The sequence below is a fragment of the Podarcis melisellensis genome (assembly GCF_964234715.1).
Source record: "Podarcis melisellensis genome assembly, chromosome: 7".
Taxonomy (NCBI): domain Eukaryota; kingdom Metazoa; phylum Chordata; class Lepidosauria; order Squamata; family Lacertidae; genus Podarcis; species Podarcis melisellensis.
The window spans coordinates 76,227,452-76,252,933 of NC_138539.1; the positions used below are offsets into that span (position 1 = coordinate 76,227,452).

General features: G+C 43.2%; 1 protein-coding gene across 3 annotated transcripts in view; it reads right to left on the bottom strand.

Moving 5' to 3' along the window:
• The window catches only part of FBXL7 (F-box and leucine rich repeat protein 7), a 215,525-nt gene that overhangs the window by 101,865 nt on the left and 88,178 nt on the right, over nt 1-25,482 (bottom strand). For all 3 annotated transcript variants that reach the window (XM_081919120.1, XM_081919118.1, XM_081919119.1), the window contains one exon: nt 20,641-20,730. Coding sequence is in view for 1 of the 3 variants with exons in the window: in XM_081919119.1 (XP_081775245.1) it covers nt 20,641-20,730 (90 nt within the window). In the remaining 2 variants the exon portion in view is untranslated. The remainder of the gene's footprint in view (nt 1-20,640; nt 20,731-25,482) is intronic.

Genomic DNA, 25,482 nt, shown 5'->3' on the forward strand with positions numbered 1-25,482 from the left:
GTTGATCCACTCAGCTATTCCTGGACCAGTATGGCTTGTTTTTGTTTTAAAACTTTGGGAACCCTTGCTACACTGATTATTTGGACACAGAATACCGCCCTCCCAATGTGCTCTAGAAGTTTCTGGAACGTGCAATAGGGCGCATGGTCAGTTCATGTGGAGCAGGGGTAGGCAACCTAAGGCCCGGGGGCCAGATGCGGCCAATCGCCTGCTCAGTCCAGCCCGTGGACAGTCCGGGAATCAGCGTGTTTTTACATGAGTAGAATGTGTGCTTTTATTTAAAATGCATCTCTGGGTTATTTGTGGGACCTGCCTGGTGTTTTTACATGAGCAGAAAATGTGTCTAGGAACACTCCTTTCCTGCCACTGTAAATTAGAAGGAAGTATCAGCAGCAGTGAGGAGCCTTTCATGGAAGTTTCCAGACCCCATTCAAAGTGCTGATTTTGACCTATAAAGCCTTAAACGGCTCAGGACCACAATATCTCAAGAACCGCCTCTTCCATATGAACCTAGCCAGACCCTGAGATCATCTTCTGAGGCCCTCCTTTGTGTGTCCCCTCCTTGCGAAGTCCAGAGGGTGGAAACATAAGAACAGGGCCTTCTCTGCAGTGGCTCCCCGTCTGTGGAATGCTCTCCCCAGGGAAGTTCGCCTGGCGCCTTCATTATACATCTTTAGGCGCCAGGCAAAAACATTCCTTTTTAATTAGGCCTTTGGTTGATTTGATTGACATCCTATGCCTTTTTAAAATGTGGGGGTTTTTGGGAGGGTGTTTCTGGGTTGTTGCTTTTCTTTTGATTATATGTTTTGTGGTTTTATATTTTGATTTTGTTCTGTGAACTGCCCTGAGACCTCCGGGTATAGGGCAGTATATAAATTCAATGAATCAATAAAAAAAGTTTGTTGGCACTTACTGATCTTCTCATCCATAGTTTTAACCTTTCCTGATTTAAAAAACAGCAGCCTTCATATACACACTGAAAGCTGCTTCTTAAACTCAGTGGCTCTTCAACTGCAACGTATTGCAGGAGACTGATGGGTAGCAAAAATACTGCTAAATGAATGCACATCCTTCTGAACTCACCAGGCCACTGAAGCCTTCTTGACCTTAGCTGGTTGTGGGTTAACTGAACTACTGATCTCTCTTATCACTCATTATTGTACTGCACCATCTAACAATGACACTTCTGATTACACATCCTTTCAACTAATTATTCAGCTGCTTCCATGTAAACCACACACATTTTGGTTCAATGCAGTACACTCGTAATTGTTTTATTCAACGTGTTGCCCCTTATCAGACAAAAGGGTATTTTTACAGATGAAACTTCGTGATGATCCAAGTGTCACAGGGACAAAGAGGTTGAACATGGCAACGCTCCAGGGCCGAAGAGGTCAGAATGCTGTTGAAGTTGTGCCGTTCCATTCTGATTTGCTTTGGCAAGATTTCTGTCCTCTGGGTTGTGCTGGCTTTGCTCTCTAACTAAATTCTTGGAACAAGTCCATGAGTTGAAATCTGCCAATGTACAGTATTAGGCTGACCTCTAAAATAATAATAAGAAGAAAAGTCATGTAGGAAAAAGTGCAATTTGATACTGTTAGCTGTTCACTCCTAAAACTGCTGTCTGTGGGCATAAAGTTAGACAGAAAACATAGTTCTCTAAGCACCCAAAGGTGATTTTCGAAGCTGAACAAGTATGGTATGTCAATTTGGAGCATACTGTGTTTTTTCATGTATAAGACTATATTTTCCCCAAAATTTTTAAAGTTTAAAATTGGGGGTCATCTTATACATGGAATGTTGCAATTAAATATATATATAAATTTATTTCTTAATTTTGGGCTCAAAATATAGGGGCCATCTTATATATGGGGGCGACTTATACGCAGAAAAATACGGTAATTTTTAGAGGCACCTCAACTATCAAAACCATGCACTATAACCCCACCCCACCCCACCCCCGAGATTATGCCTTTTAGTGAAAATCTGCAGCCCCATATAAGAACATCATTCATTCAGCCTTTATTGGCATAATATAGACAATAAAATCATAAAAGAGTTTATTGTATTATTGCAGTAAACCAAGTGACTCGATCAATTTGAACAATATGTGGTGGCAACATGTCCCCTCTGGGAGCAAGACATCTTATTTCCATTTCATTTTCAGCTGGCCAGTATGCGAACATCAGGTTCAATTTACTACTTCGTACATCACAACAGGAACTTCTTGGGCTTCTTGACGAGTTCCATTAAGCATGTTTTTAAAATGTGAGACCAATTTCAGCAATTTCGGTTAAGAATTTGACCCCTCCATAACTGGTTTCATTTGCCTAGGTCCAAGCGCTTACGAGATCCAAATGCATTTTTCATTTCTATTAAATTACAGATTGCCCAAGAGGTTTCCAAAATTTATTAACTTAATTCTCTTTCTTTGTTTCTTAAAAGGTTCTTATACTCGCTCCGCTGAGCCAAAAAACTCTCAATTTGCTTATCTGATTTATTTGCCCTTAAAGATCTCACTACTTCTGCTAGAGACTGTTTATTTCTACACTCTACATCAAACCGAGAATGGTTTTCCAATTTCTGGTAACATATTCCCACAGCACAGCACTATAACCAGGAGACAGCAGGGCCGATATATTTCAGATCCTATTGGATTACACCATCCCAACATCTCCATTCACAGGCCTCTTCAACTGTATCAAAAAGCTATGCACTCAAGGAGGATTACTGACGGCAGCAATTTATTGACAGCAGCTACATTGCAAAACACAGGACGCGGGTGGCGCTGTGGGTTAAACCACAGAGCCTAGGACCTATCGATCAGAAGGTCGGCAGTTCAAATCCCCATGACGGGGTGAGCTCCCATTGCTCAGTCCCTGCTCCTGCCAACCTAGCAGTTCGAAAGCATGTCAAAGTACAAGTAGATAAATAGGTACCGCTCTGGCAGGAAGGTAAACGGTGTTTCCGTGCGCTGCTCTGGTTCACCAGAAGTGGCTTAGTCATGCTGGCCACATGACCTGGAAGCTATACGCTGGCTCCCTCAGCCAATAAAGCAAGATGAGCGCCGCAACCCCAGAGTCGGCCACAACTGGACCTAATGGTCAGGGGTCCCTTTACCTTTACCTTTACCTTTACCTTGCAAAACAATGGCTGGTTGGAAGGAACATAGTTATGCTCTGCCAAATATCCCAGGTGACCCTATCAAACTTGTCATCAAGAAGTTGTGATAGTGTGACATCAATTTTTGTATGAAACAAGAGCAAAGTCATATGTCGGAAGCTGGGTGCGTGAAGAGAAGGATCTAATATACAGTGATCCTGGTTTGCCCAAGCATACATACTCAAATTGTAATTACAAACGGTGCCAATTTTATTGGAGAACCTAACCATTTAATAACCTGATCTTTTTCAGGTGCAAAATATATTTCTGGAGCCGGACCACTGTCAGGAAAACTGAGTGGCCCACAGATGATGATGATGATGATGATGATGATGATGATATATTATTTATACCCTGCCCATCTGGCAGGGTTTCCCCAGCCACTCTGGGCGGCTTCCAACAAAAGATTAAAAATAAATTAAAACGTCAGATGTTAAATACTTCCCTATTGCTCTCCCTGGTTTATTCAAGTACACTCGTACCTTCTGTTATGTACTGAAGTTCTCACCCTGGGCCAGGAGGGGGATACTGTAGATAGGCAAATAAGGGATCGAAAGTGACGGTCAGTGATTGAATAGTTTAAGAAAATTGGTACAGTTACGTTGTACTGGAGCTCTATATAAGCAGGCTGGCTGAACCCTTCAGTTCAGTTCAGTTCTGGCCTGTGAATAAACAAGAGCTGTTTGAAGAATCGCTGTGTCATCTGATATGTTGACCCACAACTTAACACCTTGGTTGTCAAACACCTTGGTTGTCAAACTGAATCCATTCCAGAAGCCTGTTCGACTTCTGAAAACGTTTGACAGCCAAGGCGTGGCTTTCGATTGACTGCAGGAGCTTCCTGCAGCCAATCGGAAGCCACGGAAGCCGCGCCAGATGTTCGGCTTCCAAAAAAATGTTCACAAACTGGAACACTCACTTCCAGGGTTGTGGCATTCAGGAGTCAAAACAGACGTGTACCAAGGCGTTCCACAACCAAGGTACGACTATATGTTTATTTTAAACTGCTTATTGCTTGCTCTCTCATTTTTTTACCATCATTTGAACATGAGGCATAATTGTGGCTTTCGGTGAGTGAACAGGTCTTTTCCATCTCTGCTGTGCGTCTCTGAGCCTTGCAGACATGTTTTAGTGTAGCCTTGGAGAAGATTAAATTAATTGTGACTTCCTCTCTCTTTCTTTGCTTTGGACTTTTCCACAACATCGCTGAAGCCGCCTAGGACTTGGCAGCAAGTGAATTGTAATATGATGTATTCACGTCTGCCTCGCTCAGCCAAATTGGCCGGTGCTTCAAGGAGCAAACGAGCAGGACATGGAGAAAGCTTTATCCCACATTCAGGAGGAGGCAGAAAGCTGTGGTCTAGAACAGTGGCAAGACATCCAACTTCAGCACATCCCAGTTTAGCATGCCCAGAGCTGATAAACTCCAGCTGTCAGGTAAGTGACATACGGCAATATCTTGAAGAATGAGCCTCATTTACAGATTATGGGAAGAAAGCAGGATGTCATCGTTTTTATTTTTAAGACAGATTTGTTCACCTCCCTTAACAGAACTCCATCACCCTAGCTTACTGCAATTTGCGTTTTCCATGGATGAAGCCTAACCAAAAGGCAGATTGACTTTGGGGAAAGGCAGGGGAAGGAAAATGTTGCCTACATTTTGGGATAAGCTTCCTAGGAGCTTTTCTGTCCCCTCTGTCAGTCTCCATGCAGGCATATTTACAATGAGGAAACTGGAAATATCTTGGAGCTTAAGTTACAAATGGAGGGCTGCAGTCAGAGATTTGGCTGGTTCTTTCAAGTCAGCATGAACTTCTCCCTTTACATCTAAAAGCTCCTGGCAACACGCAGTTCTTTTCTCTCCTCATTTTCCCCACCCCTCCTTTCCTTTCCTTCTCCTATCATTTCCTTAGACAGCTGCTTCTTTCAACCTAAACATCTCCCTCCTGCTGTTGGCTTCTCATGCCCCTCTTTTCTGATACTGCTAGTTAATCTCTGATGCTTTAGGGCACGTGTGGGAACCCTGGGCCCTCCAGATGTTCCTGAACTACATCTCCCAGCAAGCAGGGTCACTGGCCAGAGGAGAAAGAAGGAGAGAGAGAGAGAGAGAGAGAGAGAGAGAGAGAGAGAGAGAGGGAGGGAGAAGGAGAAGAGAGGGAGAGTTTGGATTTGATATCCTGCTTTATCACTACCCTAAGGAGTCTCAAAGCGGCTAACATTCTCCTTTCCCTTCCTCCCCCACAACAAACACTCTGTGAGGTGAGTGGGGCTGAGAGACTTCCGAGAAGTGTGACTGGCCCAAGGTCACCCAGCAGCTGCATGTGGAGGAGCGGGGAAGCGAACCCGGTTCCCCAGATTAGGAGACTACCGCTCTTAACCACTACACCAGTGTTTTTCAACCACTGTTCCACGGCACACTAGTGTGCCATGAGATGTTGCCTGGTGTGCTGTGGGAAAATTGAAAAATTCGAAAGATTTAAAAATAAAGTATTTTATAATTTTTCATATTTCTGTTTACTTACTATTTTATAATAAAGTAATTATAAAATACTTTGTTTGTGTTTATTTGATTCCTATTCAAGAGAATTACTTTATATATAGTCAATATAGGCACAGAGTTAAATTTTTTAACATTTTCTAATGGTGGTGTGCTTCGTGATTTTGTTTTATGAAACAAGTGTGCCTTTGCCCAAAAAAGGTTGAAAAACACTGCATTACACCACACTGGCTCACAGCAGCACAGCAGCATCTGGAGGGCCAAAGATTCCCCACAACTGGACAGGAAACCCCATAGAAATACAGGGAAATAATTTTACTTCAACGTGGCCAAGAGCAACCAACCTAGCTTCATTCTTTTCCTTGCAGTAATAGGCTTGCAACCCAAGTTGCCCATCCTGGACTTCCAAGCCCAGGTGCAGTATCTTATCATCATCATCATCAAGTGGGTATTTTCACCTCCCAGGATGCAGCTGCCCTGGCTGGGTAAGAAGGAATTCCATCTCTGCTCCTCCCTCCTGAATCTGTGGGGGGCATTACTCACAGTTGGTGGAGGAAGAACCAGAATCAGAAAGGGTAAAAACTGTGGTCATGGTCTGAGTGGGGACCATGGTGATGAGACTGTAGAATGCAAGTGGGAGTGGCCGTTGAGACCATATAACACCTGTCCTGAAAGACCAACACTGGCTCCCAGCACGTTTCTGAGCACAATTCAAAGTGTTGGTGCTGACCTTTAAAGCCTTAAATGGCTTCGGCCCAGTATACCTAAAGGAGCGTCTCTCTCCCCCATCGTTCAGCCCGGACACTGAGGTCCAGCTCCGAGGGCCTTCTGGTGGTTCCCTCACTGCGAAAAGTGAGGTTACAGGGAACCAGGCAGAGGACCTTCTAGGTAGTGGTACCCATCCTGTGGAACGCCCTCCCATCAAGGAAATAAACAGCTACCTGACTTTTAGAAAACATCTGAAGGCAGCCGTGTTTAGGGAAGATTCTAATGTTTGATGTTTTTAATATTCTGTTGGGAGCCGCCCAGAGTGGCTGGGGAAACCTAGCCAGATGGGCAGGGTATAAAAAATAAATTATTAGCTTCTTACCACCCAGCCACCCAAAGTTTGACCCATGTCAGCACTGTAACGTACCAAGATGGGACACACATTTCAGGTACCTGATATTTATTACAGTGGTACCTCAGGTTACAGCTGCTTCAGGTTACAGACGCATCAGGTTACAGACTCTGCTACCCCAGAAATGGTACCTCGGGTTAAGAACTTTGTTTCAGGATGAGAACAGAAATCAGCTAAAGTGGTACCTCAGGTTAAGAATAGTTTCAGGTTAAGAATGGACCTCCAGAAGGAATTAAGTTCTTAACCTGAGGTACCACTGTACTCAATAAACTTGAAACCGTCAGAATATTGATCCCCTCTGTCAACAACAGAAGCACAAGAGCAAGTTGCCTGGTAGCTGGAACACCGGAAAGTTAATGCAGCAGGCAATGGAGCAAGCTGCCTCAATTGCCTTTGCAGTTTTAACATTTGGATCCTCTTTGCAGCTCATTTGTCTTTTTCTCTCCATTGAAATGTTTAAGTATGTTGTTCTTGGCAGAACCAGCCCATGGAGCAATGTGCCTTACAATGGGCACATTGAGCAGTATGAAGCACAGTAGTGCCTAATCTTGTAAGCAAACTATACAAATGTCTTGCATGCTGCAACTGCAACGCTCGCCAACTTATTTGCGGCACATCGGCCCTTCTGCAAGGAACGGCAGCAACGTGTTCTGAAGACTAAGCAGTAAACAGAATTAAGAACAAACAGCCTTTTTCAGAAGAGCTTCCCCCCACCAAAAAAAGAAAGGCCTTTTACACAAACCACTGATATTCAGTGCTGTGAGATCTCCTTCACTTTATGCTTGTGTCAGGTTATTGAATACTTTCCCCATCCCATGTAGTTCCATTTATCTACATAACACACACACGGTTTTGGTTTTCTAATGATTTGGATATCCCACTAGGTCTTAGATTCTCAAACTTGATCCCATCCCCTTCCTGATAATGGGTTTTTGGTGGTGGAGTTGCCGCCATTTTCATGCTCACAAAAGGCAGCTAGCAACTGACCTCAGTTGTGTACAATGTGATACAACAAACTGCACAAGCAACACGAAGACCAATATACTAGATAGCACTGCAATTCTTATTGCATAATACAGTGGTACCTCGGGTTACATACGCTTCAGGTTACAGACTCCGCTAACCCAGAAATAGTGCTTCAGGTTAAGAACTTTGCTTCAGGATGAGAACAGAAATTGTGCTCCAGTGGCGCGGCAGCAGCAGGAGACCCCATTAGTTAAAGTGGTGCTTCAGGTTAAGAACAGTTTAAGAACAGACCTCCGGAACAAATTAAGTACTTAACCTGAGGTAGCACTGTATACATAATTTAGTACAACAAAAACAAAATGTGTACAGTGCACTTGTAAATTCTCTAATATATTTGAAATCAAATGAACACACACGTCTGTCAATCTTGTAGCATATGGTTCTAATGTGTGAAGTTTATATATTTTTCACGTACACAGGTCATTGTTTCATATTTGAATTCTTTTGTAGTTGTGCTAAAGAAGATTCCAGCAAAACAGTCAGATTATCTGGGATCACTGTCCTATGTTGCTATTCACTTACTACTTTGGCACCATGAATACCTAAAAATTTTACCGCCTAGCCCACAGGATAGCATCTATTACTCTGTTTCAACTACAGACTTATTATACTTCTACGGACTTTCAAAGATTGGCAGACGTGTGTTCATTTGATTTCAAATAGAGAATTTACAAGTGCACACATTTTGTTTTTGTTGTACTAAATTACCGTATTTTTTGCTCTATAAGACTCACTTTTTCCCTCCTAAAAAGTACGGGGAAATGTGTGTGCGTCTTATGGAGCGAATGCAGGCTGCGCAGCTATCCCAGAAGCCAGAACAGCAAGAGGGATTGCTCTTCCGGCTTCTGAGATTCAGAATATTTTTTTTCTTGTTTTCCTCCTCCAAAAACTAGGTGCGTCTTGTGGTCTGGTGCGTCTTATAGAGCGAAAAATACGGTATGTATATTATGCAATAAGGATTGCAGTGCTATCTAGTATACTGGTCTTCGTATTGCTTGTGTTGTTTGTTGTGTTAAGTTTGCAACACAGGGGTTTGTTGTTCTGTATTGGTGGTGTACAATGTGATGGCTGACAACAGTGGTGGACTTTGGACTTTCACATGTCAGTGGCGCCCTGTGCAGCATCAAAATGCAGGGCCCCCCCCCACCTCTCGCCTTCCATTCTACATCATAGTTGCAGTACCTCTCAGGCTCTGCGCCCAGTGCTGAACCAGTGGTGCTCTGCTAAATCTGCCTCTGAAGAAACATGTCAACTGGACTCCACAGGGTTCAAATTATTATTATTATTATTATTATTATTATTATTATTATTATTATATTTATTTATATCCCGCCCATCTGGTTGGGTTTCCCCAGCCACTCTGGGCAGCTCCCAACAGAATATTAAAAACACAATAAAACATCAAACAAGCTGCCTTCAGATGCCTCCTAAAAGTCAGATAGTTGTTTATCTCCTTGACATCTGATGGGAGGGTGTTCTTAGAATTATGCTGCTGTCACAAAGGCCTTCCTCATTTGTTTTGTGACTCCCTCTTACTTATGCAGAAAAACAATGTGTGAGGGTTAACATCTGACAAAACTGTCCGAGGTTACAAGTGCCAGGCACTCAGTTCAGAGACCATGAAGATCCCAAGGTCCTCCAAGTGGGAACATTGGCCTTAGGCTTCGGCAGACAATCCTGTCCACTTTCAGAACCAGGGGTGCCAACTTGAATAAGATATTGGGGGGCTGGTAAGCCCCACCCCACATAATTGATCACATGATGTGATTTGATGGGGGGAGAAAGGACCTCGGCCCCTGGGAGTTGGCTCCTATGTTCAGAAGAGAAATAGTGCCTGTGGCAATAAGAGTAGTTCTCAAAGTCATCCATATTCTACCTCTCCATTCCATGGGGAGTCATCACTTAGATTTTTTTCCCCATTTTCTTTTACTGTGGGATCTAATAATACCCAGTTCAGGTGTTGTCACATTGTGAGATGTAGGGGACAAGAAGGGAGAGTATGAGCAAACAAAAGACCTGTTCCTTTTCTCAGGGCCTGAGAAGGGTAACAGACATTGCCCCAACAAGCTCACAAGACAAATAAGATAATAATAATAATAATAATAATAATAATAATAATAATAATAATAATTTATTATTTATACCCCATCCATCTGGCTGGGCCCCCCAGCCACTCTGGGCGGCTTCCAACAAAACACTAAAATACAATAACCTATTAAACATTAAAAGCTTCCCTAAACAGGGCTGCCTTTATATGTCTTCTAAAAGTTTGGTAGTTATTTTTCTCTTTGACATCTGGTGGGAGGGCGTTCCACAGGGTGGGCGCCACTACTGAGAAGGCCCTCTGCCTGGTGCCCTGTAACTTGGCCTCTCGCAGTGAGGGAACCGCCAGAAGACCCTCGGCACTGGACCTTAGTGTCCGGGTAGAACGATGGGGGTGCAAGATATGCAAGATCAGTCAACTACAAGCAAAGTTTTGTTTTGTGCAAAAATATAAATATAAAATGTAGAGTTTGAGTCACACTGGCTCTGCGATTTTAACTTGCTCCAGTAAATTTTCCAGAGAAAGAAGCCTAGAGTTTACACAAATGCTGGTATTTGCTCCATAAGCTCCGATACGGAGCTAATAAAAAAAAAACAGGTTTTGGCGTTATATGGAAAGCGAAGAAAAAATAATAATCTATTTAACACTCCAAAAACCACACATTCCAGGCCTTGTTTTGCCAAAGAACATTGGCCTAGTCTACCTTCACCACAAACCAATTACAAGCTCTTCTTCACTTGCCCTCCAAAAATTATTTGCGAAAAGAAATCTCCACAGAAAGCGACCGCAAGTCTGGACAGCATGCCCATCCTGGCTCAGCACAGAGAACTGGTTCTCCTATCAGCCAGTTTCGCAGCTTAAAAATATGAAGACTATTTAAGAGGTCTGGGATCCGTTCTATATCCTTTGGTCCACCAGGTATTAAGTTCAAGACTTATGTCACAACTAATAGATTTCAAAATGAGAGTCAAAGCAGAGCTAGCGTTGACCACACAATAGGCAGCAAAGCGAGCGATCATATATCGCGCTGTGAGAGGAGGCAGCTGAAAACTGCTACTTTAGCTGGCTGCTCTTCTTAGATCTTACGAATTGTATGTGAGCTCAGTCCATCTTTTGTGTGCACAAGGCTGCTCAATCCTCTGAATGGCAAGAGGGTTGAGGGACAGCCGCAAGAGCAATGTTTGCACATCGAGGTTCCCCAGGCCACCCCAATAACTCACACTTTATACATCAATTTTTGTTTGGCATGAATTTGGCCACAACTTTATTTAAATACACACACGTGAGTGGTTGCTTAGGCATTGGTTACGACTATCTGTCCTTGCCCAGGGACAGAACTGACTTCCAGATTCCAGCGGAAGCCAGTCAGGGAGAACCATATTGGGGAGAAATGAAGCTGGGCATCAGTCCCTCATCTCTCACCCTCATGCCCCCTGGGGCTTGAACGGCCCAAGTCCGATGCCAGGGACTAGGATGAAAGGGATGGCAAGCCCCTGGATTCCTTCAACGAAATTCCTTTTCCGCACCAGCATTGGAGGGGTAGGCACTTACCCCTCCACCAACCAATTTTAACCAATGCCTAACCGCCAACCTTACAAGTTGTGACGATTTGCTACGCAGTAGGCAAAACCAAATGGCAACAGCCAATCAGCCAAATGGACAAAATTCCTACCAGGCCCCTGCCCCAAGGCAGACGACCCCATGACAGGCATAGCAAGGTCAGGGACAATGAAACCCCCCCCCCCTTTTCAGGGAGGGTGGGCAGGTGATCTGGTGCACACAGCCAAGAGAAGGCCCTAGGCTGCGAGCCCTGTATTTAAGACCTCTGACCCCTCCCACACTTTAGCAACATAACTTTCTCCCCTGCAACACTCCTTGCCCAATCATAGCATGTGGCCACAGTGGCCTTTTTGGCCCCCACTGCAACACGTGCTCTCTATTATAGAGAACATGCTTTCCCAAACTTGGAGCTCCAGCTGTTTTTGGACTACAACTCCCATCATCCCTAGGTAGAAGTACCAGTGGTCAGGGATGATGGGAATTGTAGTCCAAAAACAGCTGGAGACCCAGGTTTGGGAAAACACTGCTCTAGAGGGTTTGTTTACTTGGGACAAGTAGCTGCTTGAGGGAAACTAAAATAAGCTGAGAAAAGAAGAGTAGGGAACGGTGGATGGAAGCCCCTGTGTCGTCATGTGTGTATCTAACAAGTTTAAGATTATTCTCACTACATAGAGCCTGGTTTACATGTGGCTGCTTTTGATCTTCTGGACCAAAGTCACATTTTGTTGATTTCAGAAGGTGTGTCTGAAAATGCTCCTTTCCCAGACTGCATTCAACTTCAGAGGCTGGGCTATTTTCTAAAAATGTTCATTTTACTTGATGATTAAACGGTGTAGTCTTGATTTAAGGCACACATACCCCCCCCCAACACACAAGGAATCTTGTGAACTGTAGTTTATTCCTCACACAGCTACAATCACCAGCACCTACAGTTTCAAGATTCTATAGGGGACATACTTTAAAAGAATGCTATTGTGTTTTTATACGTGTTGGAAGCTGCCCAGAGTGGCTGGGACAACCCAGTCAGATGGGTGGGGTAATAATAATAATAATAATAATAATAATAATAATAATAATAATATACACAGTCCTAGTTTCAACCAAAGGTGCTTACGAAATTCTCACTAGATTTAGAGGTTCTGAGTTCTTTGATCTTGCTTTCAGAGTGGCACCAATTTACCAACAAACCTGGCATTATTCCACTTTTGATTTCTGGATGTTATTCATACAGTTGCAAATGCATTGTCTGCTGCAGTTTTCAGTCTGCAAATCTCCTCTAACACATAGGCACATTGTAGATGACAGCACTAGAGGCCAAACTACATGTTATGTTAAATACTTAATTTAGCTTTGCTGTCCGTTTTTTTTAAGTAGTTATTTTATGTTTGTTTTTTTAAAAAGTAAATACATGAGGCTATGATGCAAACCGAGGGCAAACATGCATCACTCCCAAAAGCAATCTTAGAACATTTCCAAGTTAAAATATAAAGCAGAACACATGGGAGTGAGAAGCCATGGAACAAATAACTAGGAAAATCCTCTCTCTCCAGCTCTAAACCAATAGGACGCATTCTCTACCTTGAATGTTTCAGAGTTTTTGGCCTTCCTCCCATCTAAAGTGAGCTTTAATTCTCCTTATTGGCACATTCCAAATTGTAGCTTTACACCCCAATGTAGAAATCCCAGTGTTTACAGTTGAACATGAAACCGCAGGAAGCTCACCTGGAGTTTGGAGTTTTGTGTACCATGACCAACAGGGAAGCTCCTTCACTCGTGCAAAGCTAACTGAGCTTGAGCTAGTTTATAATATCACATAAAAAGCCTGTTTTACAGAATAAGAGAAAATCCATTTGGAAAATATAAGACTCTCGAGCACAAGATAAGGCAGTTGAGATGGGAAGAACTGTGTGAGCACAATCTATAGGCAGGCTCTCGTTCCTGCATGATAAGGTGCACCTTCAAAATCCCTCCTTGTACCCACCTGTTAACATGGTACCCCACAGCAGCCTTCTCTAATCTGATGCACTCCAGATATTTTGAACTCTAATTTCCATCAACCCCAGGCAGCAGAGTCAGTGGTCAGTGATAATAGGCACTATAGTCCAAAAACACTGGGCTTCCATAACTTTGAGGCCTCCATCTCAGAAGCCCCAGTGCAACTGCAGCCCCCCTTTCGTTCTGATGCCTGGAGATGGTTGTTCCAAATAAGTGAAGAAGCACCTCTCAATGAAGGCGGGGTGAGCTACAGAGACACAGCTGCAGTGTCTATGAAAGGCTCTGTTTGAGAATAACTGCTGCTGAAGCAACATCTGAGTTCTGCTCTCATGCAGTATTTGGCCTGAGCTCTGCATGGAGCTGTCCAAGGTACACTTGATTTGGCACCGTGTCTGAATGGCACCTCGTGATATTAAAGTAAAGTAAAGGGACCCCTGACCATTAGGTCCAGTCATGGACGACACTGGGGTTGCGGAGCTCATCTCGCTTTACTGGCCGAGGGAGCTGGCGTACAGCTTCTGGGTCATCTGGCCAGCATGACTAAGCTGCTTCTGGTGAATCAGAGCAGCGCATGGAAACGCCGTTTACCCTCCCGCCAGAGTGGTACCTATTTATCTACTTGCACTTTGATGTGCTTTTGAACTGCTAGGTTGGCAGGAGCAGGGACCGAGCAACGGGAGCTCACCCCATCGCGGGGATTCGAACCGCTGACATTCTGATCGGCCCGCATCCCCTCTAATGATATTCTCTTCAAATGAATAATTAGAAACCCAGATAGTGCTTGGACTAGTCAGAATGTTAAACTGTATAATTAGGAAAGATACAGTGAGTCAATGTAAGACTTTGGAGACTAAGCAGTGAATTGATTCCTGATGAATAGTTCTTGTACTAATCACTTCCCAGCCTTTTGGAGTTAGAAGAATTCTGTTCTGGCAAACCAAACATCATACTTGACATACATCACTTATAGGACATAATTCATAGAGCCGAGCTGAAGCTAACTACTTTGTTTCATTATTTTTCTGTGTACAGTCATACCTCGGGATAAATACGCTTCAGGTTGAGCGCTTCCGGGTTTCGCCCCTTGCGCATGCGCAGTCAAAATGACATCACGCACATGCACGGAAGCGGCAAAACGCAACTCACGCACACGCAGACACGCTGTCATGTCTTACATTCTGTTCGGGATATGAACGGGGCTCCAGAACAGATCCCGTTTGCATCCCGAGGTACCACTGTATCTGAAACTGCTTCCTCCTGTTTATTTGGTGATCTTCAGCAATTGTTGCAGACACATTTACATTATTTCTATGCAGGGCTTGGCAGCGTCTTCTTCACTCTCTCTATCACTGATCTCAGATGTCCCCACTTTTGCTTGTAGCACCTATGTGCTTTTGTCAACAATGCAACAATCAGCCACAATATCATCATCCAGAGCCCACTGGAGTGACGACAGCAATGGAAAGCGGAACAGCAACCAGAAAAGCTGAAAAGCAACATGAGGAGACAAGTGAAGAGGAGGCCATGGAAAAGGAGTGCAAAATGCAGGTGTATAAAAAATTCTGCTTTCAAGGTAGACATCAAAATGATTATTAATACATAAGTTGTGTCTCTGCCCAAAGGCATCCAGATTTGGTTTTGTGATTTCAGACCCTCACCTCCAACGTTTTAGGTTACTCTCTCTTTTCTTTCTGTAATTAATACAAAGTTCAGGAGAGAGTTTTTAGGAGTGTTCACAACTGAATACCCTTAGCAAAAAAACAAACAACACATCTCTACAATCATGAACTCTGATGAGTCAGGGTTCCCACTTTAGGGAGGTTTCTAAGTGTTTTCAGTTGAATGCCTATGCACCCAGAGAGAAAAATTAAAGAGGGGGTTGTTGTTTTGCAAAGCAGTTTGAATAAATAATCAGAATCATTATAGGTTTAATTACTCTTGGCAAATCTGTGTTAATATTACAGGAAAAAATAGAGGTTATGATAAATGAGATGAAACATAGGCAAAGTTATTTTTAAAGTCTGATTGATTAAAGAGAAAAGAGCACCTGTGTATTTCTTGTTAGGGTTTTTTGTGGTGATTGAGTGGAAGCAAAGTCTGCTCCTGCAGTGTCTTTATTTCCATTTTTGCAGAGTTCACTAGAGTCATGGTGTTGGTCTAGCACTATGGGCTTATCCAGATAAGCTTAATGGTGCCCTAATTCCTCCAAAATGGAGGCAGTGAGAGATTTTACTTTCTTCGGCTCCATGATCACTGCAGATGGTGACAGCAGTCACAAAATTAAGAGACGCCTGCTTCTTGGGAGGAAAGCAATGACAAACCTAGACGGCATCTTAAAAAGTAGAGACATCACCTTGCCAACAAAGGTCCGTATAGTAAAAGCCATGGTTTTCACAGTAGTGATGTATGGAAGTGAGAGCTGGACCATAAAGAAGGCTGCTCGCCGAAGAATTGATGCTTTTGAATTATGGTGCTGGAGGAGACTCTTGAGAGTCCCATGGACTGCAAGAAGATCAAGCCTCTCCATACTGACGGAAATCAACCCTGAGTGCTCACTGGAAGGACAGATCGTGAAGCTGAGGCTCCAGTACTTTGGCCACCTCATGAGAAGAGAAGACTCCCTGGAAAAGACCCTGATGTTGGGAAAGATGGAGGGCACAAAGAGAAGGGGACGACAGAGGATGAGATGGTTGGATAGTGTTCTCGAAGCTACAAATATGAGTCTGACCAAACTGCGGGAGGCAGTGGAAGACAGGAGTGCCTGGCGTGCTCTGGTCCATGGGGTCACGAAGAGTCGGACACGACTAAACGACTAAACAACAACAACAACAAATTCCTCCAAATGCAAGAAAGAACTTGCTTTGGTTATGAGTTTTATAGTGACATCAGCATCCATGGATCTTTACGACGTGGCTTAAAGACAAGATTTTGTCCCAAGAAGCTTGCAAATTAAATTTAAGCAGAGGAAGGTACATGAAAACCAAGGGTGATCAAAGATTATTAGATTTTTGTTTTAAATCTTGCAGAGTTAGTGAGATTCCAGGATCCATTTAGTAACTCTCCTCCACAGTGGAGGATGAGAAGAAGAGAGTGCCCAAGCTCAAAGGCCACTCTTGATCTCATTCTGGACACAACCTCAGGGATGGATTCCCATCTAAGCCAGCTGAGAATGATATTTTTTACCTCTGAACCTTTCCTGCTCCCCGCCTCCCCCACTTTTCCAGGAAAGGAATTGGTTTGGAGTGGAGTCAGCTTAATATCTCTTGAGTGTTATGTTTAATAGGCAAATTATATTTTTAAAAGCAAGCCCAAAGTGGTTGGTACAAAACAGGAATATCAAATGAAACCAAAACATACTAGTATAAAAAGCCTTATAAAAGAGGCACACGCTTTGGGTTCCTGGGGCAGGAAACAAAGTACAAAGAGTTCCCATAATTCGCCTTCCTGAAATCTTTTTATTTTGCAAGTTTGAATTTGAATTTGTTTTTACAAGTCTGGAGAAAATAAGCCACTTGGGTACTGGCCGGAAGTCTCAAAACAGGCTAATGCGCGAAGCTTACTCTACATTACTCATTGACAAAATACATCTTTTACACCAGCCAGAGAGACCAGACTCTGGTCGTTTCTTACGGTAAACCAACCCCAGCCAACTAAATTGGACGAAAACGCCACACATTCTTTTGACACAGTGAGTGGTCCTTGCTATAATACTTTTAACATAGAGTTTATAATCACTCGGTATGAATTATCTACGAAAATTTAATCAACCAAATAGTAAAGTCATTTTTCATTGCCAGATCGCCACAAAAAAACCCCAAAGCCTAATATGGTCTTGAATTGCTTAAGCAGAAGCCAAGGCTCTCATAGCAGCTCAGGAACAGCTTAATACAATAATACCAGCAACAGTGCCAAAAAAACAAAGACCAATAAAATAAAGCAATGAAGCAGTCTCGACTATAAAATCTCAAGCAACACACTACACAGCAAAATTGGGCCTAGCTCTGAGCTGTGCTTTGTTAGGGAAGGTAATTCTGTTTCAGTTGTAAGGAGGCCATGCAGTATAAGACAGTTCTAACTGTGATGAACCAAAGATCTGGCTCAGAATCAAGTTGGCTTCCTACATTTCTATGTAGAAGATGAGAAGCCAAGCTGGCTGAAAGTCTACGGCACTGTTTCCCAAACTTGGATCTCCAGCTGCTTTTGGACTACAATTCCCATCATCCCTGTCCACTGGTCTTGCTAGCTAGGGATGATGGGAGTTGTAGTCCAGCTGGAGACCAAAGTTTGGGAAACACTGGCCTGTGGAACTAGGCTTAACATCCTTCTGGAATGTGGAACAGCTTCACAACCAGAACTTCATGCATGTTATCAGAGCACATGAGCTTTGGATTGGAGCTAAATCGCTATGGCCATAGCACGTCTATGTATACCCGTATAAGCAAGAAGAGCTTGCATGGCGTAGCATAATGGTGAAGACAAGGGGGCAAGAACGCACCAGTTTGGCATTCCTGCCAGTGAGTCCATTCTGCCCAACATCACTGCCTCTCGACCCCAGTTAGACTACATAATTGCATGAGCACTGTTCCAGAGTATTTTTCATTACATCCATTCGAAAAAAGATTGGTGTTGAACTAATTGGCTGATGAAGAATTCAACGAAACAGTTGTTATCCGGAAACATTGTTCAGCAGAGTTCAGAGTTGGACATCAGAATTGGACATTTGCTGATTATACAAAGCTTCACAACTTACTCTCCGCCGTGATTCATTTAAGGCACCGTGATTCATTTAAGGACTTTCAGAGACTTCAGTTTGTTAGTTTTGATGTTTAGAATTATTCCATAAAGTTTTTCACATTGTTATTGTTTCTGGCCATTGTGTTGCTTTTGATAATGCCGACTCATATATTGCAACACAGAGGTTTGTTTGTTTGTTTGTTTACTTACTGCTCCTGTAAAAAGCATCTTCATAAAGTGGTTATATTTCTAATTGTGCTTGAAGATAGATATCGACCTTTACATCTACCACACATTTTCACCAAAACATCCACATTCCAAAAAGGACACATTTCCTCCTAACTCCAGGTGAGATTCATCAAACTTTCAAATGAACCAGAAGCCTCATTTTATGTACTTTATCGCTTGCTTGGCACAGACTTCTAAGCACCAGGAAAACACGACATTCAAGTGTAGCAGATCAACTTCCAGAGTAATTCCATTACCACCTTTGGAAATAAAAGTCCAGCCTTCGTTGTATTAAATGGAAGACCCAGCAAGGACAGTGCACTATGCCAGTGGTAGTGAACCTTTTAGAGACCGAGTGCAACCCAAAACCCACTTATTTATCGCAAAGCGCTAACACGGCAATTTCACCCGTATATCTCATTTTTTTCTGTGTCTTTCACATGTCTTCTTTATGACTGCTGTTGTAATAAATAATCCTTCATGAAAGTTATTGCATTACTGTGGCGATCACACAGGGCCCCCGGACGTTTGACGGTCTATCGACCCTGTGCCACCACTGTGATTGCTTTCTTCGCTGCCACCACCCGGCTTCTCACGGGGACACACGGAGTCCAGACAGTTGTTAACATTAACAAATAATCAAGTTTATTTTTAAATGCAGGAACAAGCATATGGTTTCAGTTTATTTTTCTCTTGTCAGTTTCTTAATCTTAGTTCCTAACAACTCCAAACTGATTATCCCCAACTATCTATCTGACTCCACCTAACAATTCCTCTCACTCTCTCACAATACAACTCTACCAACCCACACCTAATCCTCCTTCTTCCTTCTTCACCTCCCAAACCTCAACTCCCAAACCTCAACTGACTTCCAAAACCTCCCACTCTATCTTTTACTCCCCCCTTGCATTCTCACTGGCCAATCACATCACACCCATTTGAACCCTTTCCTTTTGACCCATCCTAGGAGGCAAACACCACAATTACATTCTTCATTAAATTATCTTTCCATTGATATATAATTTTATGGGATAACTCAGTGCTTTTTCCCTCCATTCAGTTCCTTTCTCTCTTAAGCCCCTTCTATTTATTCATTAATTGAATCTGCACACCGCCCTTCATGTCCAGGTCTCAGGGCAGCTCACAGCATAAAAATACAAGATGAAAAACACAAAATACAGAATGAAAGCAAGAACAAACCAATAACCCTCCTCCCTTCCGATACTTATTCCGCATGTAAACATCTACATTCACAAGATAAAAGGGGAAACACAAACCACATGACCCGAGAAGTGTCACCCTCCCGCCTGCCAACAATTAAGCACCTGTTTCTTGCAAAGTGCAACCTGCACAAGCGTGTTTACATGCGCCCCTATCAGTCCCAAAGGAAGTCGGCTGGCTGAATTCCTGTTGAGCCACCCCTCAGATACTCTTTATGATGGGAAACTACCCTCCAGAGAGGACACCCATCCCTCACGCCCCAGTGTCGCCCACCATGTCGCTCTTAATTCCCTCACCTACACCTCACCCCCTTTGAGTCCCTGCCCGGCTTCCTTCTTCCTTATTCTGTACACCCTTACTCGGGAGTAAACCCCACCGACCTCGGAGACGCTTCCTTCCCGAGAAAGCATGGGAGGTTTCAAAGGCCCCCGCGTGCAAATTGCCACGTGAGATCACCTCCATCTTGGATTTTTATTTTATTTTTGCACTCAAGTCTCCTCCCTTTGTGGAAGGTGGCTTTGGTCTCCCAAATCTGGAAGTATATCACCAGGCCTACCTGCTGAGTAAGACTAACGATTGGAGAGCTAGCAGGAATCCCAACTGGGCTACTCTTGAATATAGTTTCTTTGAATCTCTTGTAGGGTGGACTAAACTGGGTTCCCATTTTATGCAATATCATATTATTCTGGAGACTGCGCAACAATCCCTCTTGCTGTTCTGGCTTCAGAGATAGCAGCGCAGCCAGCATTCACTCCATAAGACGCACACACATTTCCCCTTACTTTTTAGAAGGGAAAAGGTGAGCCTTATAGAGCGAAAAATACGGTACTTCTTTTTGCAATGTCTCTTAAAGATATGGGTTTTTCCCCCAACTGTCACACATTAAGAGACAAAATGTGAAAGTAAAGATGGGCTGGAGAATTAATGCTGCTTTTCAGTTGTTTGTTGGTTTTTGCTCTTTTGCTTTTAGCTGAAGATCAAAAGGGGGAAATCTACCCCCCCCCCAAAAAAAGTTGGACAGTAAAACAGAGACAAGGAATACCATTGGCATACCTTCACTGGTGGCGGCATTCTTTTGAGTTTTGGTTGGAGTGTGATCTGTACTTGAACTCACGTCGGATGAGAGGCTTGAGCTGCCTTTACCTACAAAGGAAAATCAGGAGCGTTAGAAAACAGTTGTTGTTATTTCCAAGCAACACCTTATGTATGTGGTTATAGTTTTCAGCCCAGGTTGAGGTTCCTAAATTAAATGGTTGGGTGAATTCTGCAAATGTACAAAAGCAGACAATCACCCCAGTGGCCTTGACCCAAGCGTTCAAACACACCTCGTCCCATGTGTCCCAAAGTGCTCTGAATAGCATGTCAAGCCACTTTAAAGCAGAATTCAGAAGTATTTCGTGATACATGATAGAGTAAAGTCAGTCAGTGTTTATTACTGCAAATAGCCAGCATAAGGATAGAGAAAAACACTTCAAAGAATGCAATAATAATAATCCCATTGGAATTGGCTATTCTAAATAAGTATTCTAAAGCCAATATTAAAACCCATTACGAGAAAAAAAACTAGACAAGCAGCAACAAAAGCTGTTAGATGAAATCCACTAGCGTCCCTTGTCGTCTCCACATATCCTGTGAAATTAAAAAAAGAGAGCTAAGAACGTAAGAAGAGGCTGCTGGATCAAGCCAAAGGCCCATCTGAGATAGCTTAGTTGTTGTTTAGTCATTTAGTCGTGTCCGACTCTTCGTGACCCCAGGGGCCAGAGCACACCAGGCACTCCTGTCTTCCACTGCCTGCCGCAGTTTGGTCAAACTCATGCTGGTAGCTTCGAGAACACTATCCAATCATCTCGTCCTCTGTCGTCCCCTTCTCCTTGTGCCCTCCATCTTCCCCAACATCAGGGTCTTTTCCAGGGAGTCTTCTCTTCTCATGAGGTGGCCAAAATATTGGAGTCTGCTTAGTTGGTAGAACATGACTTTTAATCAAGCCCTTCGTTGGGCAAATGATTCCTGCATTGCAGCGGGTTGGACTCGATGATCCTTGTGGTCTCTTCCAAATCTACAGTTCTATGATTCTATGATGATGATGATGATGATGATGAAAACACACAACATGCATTTAGATATAAATGAAAACAAGTATAGGGCCAAGTTAGTTTCTGGGCTTTTCTATCAAGCCTCAGACATGGTTGAGCTGGTGATCTCTCATCAAGTTGATCCATTACTGTACTAGTTATTACATCAAACAGAGCAATCTTGCTGCACATAAAATGTGCCTATATCATCAGAGAGAAAGCAGGGAAGGGGAGTTGAATTCTCACAAAGATTTTATTAGCCCTTTTACGTTCTCAAACACAGAATTTGGCCATGACAGGGTAGAGAGTCAGAATAAAATAAGACAACTTGTGAAGCCGGACAATCTCACAGTCAAGTTGCAAATAGCCGTTTACCCGAGACAGTTGGAACAAGTGAGAAGGAACTCCAGGTGGCTAGATAGGACTACAACTTTGTCACTTGAATGAGGGCTGCTATGTTCTCCTTTTCCAACCATCAATATACCACAAACAACTATGTATGGGCAAGCAGTTTAGGAAAACATTTTGGGAACAAGTAACTTGTGAAAATGCATTTGCAACACTGCTGTTAATAACATATTCTGATACAGTGGTACCTCAGGTTACATACACTTCAGGTTACATACGCTTCAGGTTACAGACTCCGCTAACCCAGAAATATTACCTCGGGTTAAAAACTTTGCTTCAGGATGAGAACAGAAATCGTGCAGCGGCGACACAGCAGCAGCAGGAGGCCCCATTTGCTAAAGTTGTGCTTCAGGTTAAGAACAGTTTCAGGTTAAGAACAGGCCTCCAGAACAAATTAAGTTCTTAACCCGAGGTACCACTGTATTAGAAACCACAAGATAAATTTAGCAAAACAAGCCCCAAAGTGACATAATAAAGAGTTTTGGAACAGTCCTTTAAAAGCTACATCATAGGTTTAAAACAGTTCTTAAAACAATGCAAAAGGAGTGATGTTGTCCACATATCAAATCAGAAAGAAGGATTCCTCCGTTCAGAGACAATCTATGAGATCATCTCTCAGGCATAAATATTTAACTGGTTTCTGCATATGTGCATGTGCATGTTGGACTCCATGTTTACACAAAGAGCAATTGTGAGAGATACTGACTTGCATTTGTGGCAGAAGGAAAGAGACCACACAAGGAGTCCCTTCCCACTAGAAAAACAGCGCAAGGACAGGATAGTTAAAACCCTTGTTTAGACTCTCAAATGGGGTTCTTTTGAACCGGTGGAGGAGCAAATTAAACGGCTGAGGTCAAGATCAAATGCGGCACACACAAAAAGTAAGTTTAACACAATGGGAGGGATGTTTCTAGGACCAAGGTGAAACTATGAAGCTCCCTTGTTATATTTGCTCTTGGATGCTGTCTATGTAAGCTTGTTGCCTTTATAGCACTGAAACAGGGGTAGGCAACCTTAGGCCCGTGGGCCAGATGCAGCCCAATTGCCTTCTCAATCCGGCCTGCGGACGGTCCGACAATCAACGTGTTTTTACATGAGTAGAAGGTGTCCTTTTATTTAAAATGCATCTCTGGGTTATTTGTGGGGCCTGCCTGGTTGTTGTTTTTTACATGAGTAGAATGTGTGCTTTTATTTTATTTTTTTGAATAATATTTATTAATATTAACAACAAAATATAACAATACGCCAAAACAAGAAAGAAACAATTCCAAATCTTACAGATTAAAACACGAAACTAAGAATGAAAGAAAAGATAAAAGAAAAGATAAAAGACAAAGAAAAATGCATCTCTGGGTTATTTGTGGGGCATAGAAATTTGTACTTTCCTTTTTCTTTTTCAAAATATAGTCCGGCCCACCACATGGTCTGAGGGACGGCAGACCGGCCCACGGCTGAAAAAGGTTGCTAACCCCTGTACTGAAATGTGGCTTTTTGCATGCTATTATAACTGATACTGTTTTGCTCTGTTATTATGGAATTGTTTTTGTGGTGTTTGTTTGAAATGCCTTCCTGTCTTCTTTGTTATAAGCTGCTTGGAGCATGATTTTTATGTTTGTGTGTGGAAAAGTGGCATAAAGATAAAAGGAATGCCTGAAATGTCAACATGCACCAAAACTCTAAGGGTAACGTTAGAACCATGTTGAGGTGTCTGAATACTTATCAGTTTGAACCTAAATTGTGTGCCCAAGCGACCTGACCTGCTGCCCTCTTATCTCAAGTGACAGGTAAATAAGGACTCTGGCGAGCATCCTGGGTTCAAATTAGGCTGCAACTTCATTGCTTACAAATATAAAAAGTAAAAGGTTTAGGACCCCTGGATGGTTAAGTCCAGTCAAAGGTGACTATGGGGTTGCGGAGCTCATCTTGCTTTCAGGCCAAGGGAGCCAGCGTTTGTCCACAGACAGCTTTCCAGGTCATGTGGCCAGCATGACTAAACTGCTTCTGCCACAACGGGACACCGTGCCGGAAGCCAGAGCACACAGAAATGCTGTTTACCTTCCTGCCGCAGCAGTACCTGTTTATCTACTTGCACTGGCATGCTTTCAAACTGCTAGGTTGGCAGAGGCTGGGATAGAGCAACAGGAGCTCACGCATCGCAGGGATTCGAACCGCCGACCTTCTGATCGACAAGCCCAAGAGGCTCAGTGGTTTAGACCACACACAACAGGTAGAAGTGTGTTTGGCATGGCATTGTCCAGCCTGCTTGCTGTACAAATCTGAGGGGGGAGTGGGATAAAGCATGATCCATGACATACATCAAACAGATACTATCCAACAGGGTGACTGTGCTACACATGAATAGTCCAATTAAACAACTAAGCTGATCTGCTGTTTTTGGCATGAAGGGGCATGAGGGAGAGAAAGGACTGATCTAGATCTCCTTCCACCCCAAGCAGCTGCTTCTCTCAGCCTGTTGATCTGTACTATCACAATTTTTCTAGCTGGATCAAGAACACAGCAGCAGTCTTTTGTCCCACTGGCTGAATGAGTTAAGGAAAGGTAAGAGAGTGAAAACTAGGTAAATTACCAACAGAGGGGCAATCTGGCTCCAAGTTTTTTTCATTCCTGATCTTCTCACCAAATGCCCAATGAGGTACCTGAGGATTCCCTGGAACATTGCCTGACCACCCCTATCTTATATGAAAACCACAACAGTAAAATACCTTGGCCGACAGAGAACACACTGCTTTTTTCATTACTGAAATAAACAGGCAGCAAAGGAATTCGGCAGGGTTTTTTAAAAATACCACACTAGCCATGATTTAATAGACAGAAAAGTCTAATAGTATACTACATCTCGGCTTGGGACACCCATGCTCAAATCCTGCCAATGTTTGAAAATCAGGGACATTTTTGTTCTGGGAGCAGGGCTTAGTTTTGTTTGCTCCAACAGTGCGATTCAATCACCCCATTTTTCAGATGGTTAATCTCGCACCTCGCCACACGAGCGTTTCTAAGCTCAGTTAGTAGCCATACCATATTGCATGAACATTATTCCAGGAGTCTCAAAGCACTGGGAACCAGTGGCAACCATGAATGTGCAATATGAAATAGTGGGAATCAATGAGCTACTGTGGTGCTGGAGAAGACTCTTGAGAGTCCCATGGACTGCAAAAAGATCAAACCTCTCCATTCTTAAGGAAATCAGCCCTGAGTGCTCACTGGAAGGACAGATCCTGAAGCTGAGGCCCCAATACTTTGGCCACCTATGAGAAGATAAGACTCCCTGGAAAAGACCTTGATGTTGGGAAAGATGGAGGGCACAAGGAGAAGGGGACGACAGAGGACGAGATGGTTGGATAGTGTTCTCATAGCTACCAGCATGAGTTTGACCAAACTGCGGGAGGCAGTGGAA